The sequence below is a fragment of the Mangifera indica genome, unplaced genomic scaffold, assembly GCF_011075055.1.
Source record: "Mangifera indica cultivar Alphonso unplaced genomic scaffold, CATAS_Mindica_2.1 Un_0013, whole genome shotgun sequence".
Lineage (NCBI taxonomy): Eukaryota > Viridiplantae > Streptophyta > Magnoliopsida > Sapindales > Anacardiaceae > Mangifera > Mangifera indica.
The window spans coordinates 124859-126724 of record NW_025401105.1 but is presented as its reverse complement, the minus strand read 5'-3'; the positions used below and the strand labels follow the sequence as shown (position 1 = coordinate 126724).

The following is a 1866-nucleotide window of genomic DNA, read 5'->3' as shown; positions in this document are numbered from 1 at the left end:
AATTAGATTTTGTTCTTATTTTGTCCCGGAATTGTTTGTATTTGCTGCAAAAGTGAGGTCTTCGCTTAGTATCTTCCACCTCCTGTAGCTTCTGTCTGAGATGATAACTTTTGACATTATATAGAAGAGTTTATGAATGCTTACTCAAATATTCAGGTACTAATAAAGAAATTTATTTTCAGAATAACTTTGATCAAACCCATGAGTTCGAACATTTGATGCATCTCTAAAATACAAAATTCTAGATGTCTAGCTACTGCATACAAATTAAACCCTAGATATTGTTTTTATTTTACTTAGAAACAAGCAAGAACATGATAATAGAGTAAGCAATATTAGTATTTACCATCTTCTGAGCATGTCATACTGAATCGATTCGGTGAAACAAGACTTTCCTCATAAGAAGCTACATCACCCCTAACAATACGTAAAGAAAATTTCATCATTTCTCCTTCCAAGAACAAAGCAACCTTTATTTCTCCTGTTCTAGTTTTGAAGGAAATAATGTTACTGCAGTCTGTAACCATAATCACTTGTTCACCATTCTTTGAAACAGCCAATGGCCTTATGTTGCTCATTAAAGAAAACCTCGAACCGAATGGCAAATTCAACAACTTAATTCATGATTCTTTCACTCCATATTTCTTCATAATCCAAACCTCTAATGTAAATTCAATATAACTGTCTTCCCGTCGAAGTCGATTTTCACAAATACAGTCTTCATAAATACTCAAAAAAGTCTTGAAAGTACCCGCAGAAGGAGGAGGAGATTGAAACTCCTTGAACTTCTCATCTTCTAAATCAAAGTAGATTATTTTATTAACCTCAAATACGCTTACGCTCAAAGTTACCCAATGTGGAGCTCCATTCACAAGTGTTGTTCCTATTTCATTAGGCAAGTAAATATCTCTATGATTGTAAAGTAGCTTCGCACACTTGTAAGGGAAGTAAAAACTTTCAAGTCGCTTCCATGAATTTGTCCTGAGATTATAAACATAACCACATACTGAATCACTCTTTCTTTCATAAAAAACCACTACCGCTTTGTAATTATCAATAGATGAATTGTAACCAAATCCCGAAACCAGAGAACGACAAGAACTTTTAAAATCACAGGGTGGAATCATCTTAAATTCCCTAATTGTTGGATTCCATAGCAGGAATTTCCTTGGGTTCAAATTGGATCCTTTAACATTTTTCAAACATATTAGCAACATACCATTACAGGACCCCAATATCTTGACAGAAGCGAATTTGTTGGCCGCAGGAACACAAATTGTTTCTTCTTCTGCTTCTTCAGCAAGCGATGAGGCTTGAGTGGCAAGACTGTATAGTGAAATACGACCTTCCCTTAAGATTTTTGATTCGATGACTCCAAGTCTGCGGAACCTTTCAGATGTTTCAATGAGATTTTGTATGGCAAACTCGTGAGTTGAGATTAAGTCACGCCAAGATTTGCAAACACACTTGAATTGCAAAAGAGATATTGCAGGTAGTTTGAGAAGGATTTGCTCTATAATTTCGTGCGGAAAGAATGGCACTGGCGCTGCCCTTCGTGTATTGCAGATTGTAAGGCCCTCCATGGAAACACAGTAGCACTCAAATCTAGCAATTCTATTCCGCTGCCTCTTTATTTAATTTCCAGGGTTAACCCCAATTCCCAATGAATCCTAATAAGGGACTAACTCAACTTTCCTAATTACTTATAGAATATTAATAAATAAAAGACTGACTCAACTTTCCTAATTACTTAATACTAAATGAATTATTTATAATTATTGACTTAAAGTATTGGGAAATTTTAGAAAATAGCCAAAATGCCCTCCCATTAAGCAAAAATACCCAAAATCACTATTTCCAAGCGAA

At 35.0% G+C, this 1866-nt stretch overlaps 1 protein-coding gene across 1 annotated transcript; it reads right to left on the bottom strand.

The window, feature by feature from the left end:
- Positions 1 to 620: 620 nt before the first annotated feature.
- LOC123205700 (F-box/kelch-repeat protein At3g23880-like) lies at positions 621 to 1656 on the bottom strand. The gene has a single exon (XM_044622722.1). The coding sequence runs from the start codon at positions 1581 to 1583 to the stop codon at positions 621 to 623; it is 963 nt and encodes a 320-aa protein (XP_044478657.1). The 5' UTR covers positions 1584 to 1656.
- Positions 1657 to 1866: the final 210 nt, after the last annotated feature.

Bases quoted from the DNA above. Each gene is read 5' to 3' on its own strand.
- LOC123205700 (XM_044622722.1), bottom strand. From the start codon at position 1,583: ATGGAGGGCCTTACAATCTGCAATACACGAAGGGCAGCGCCAGTGCCA.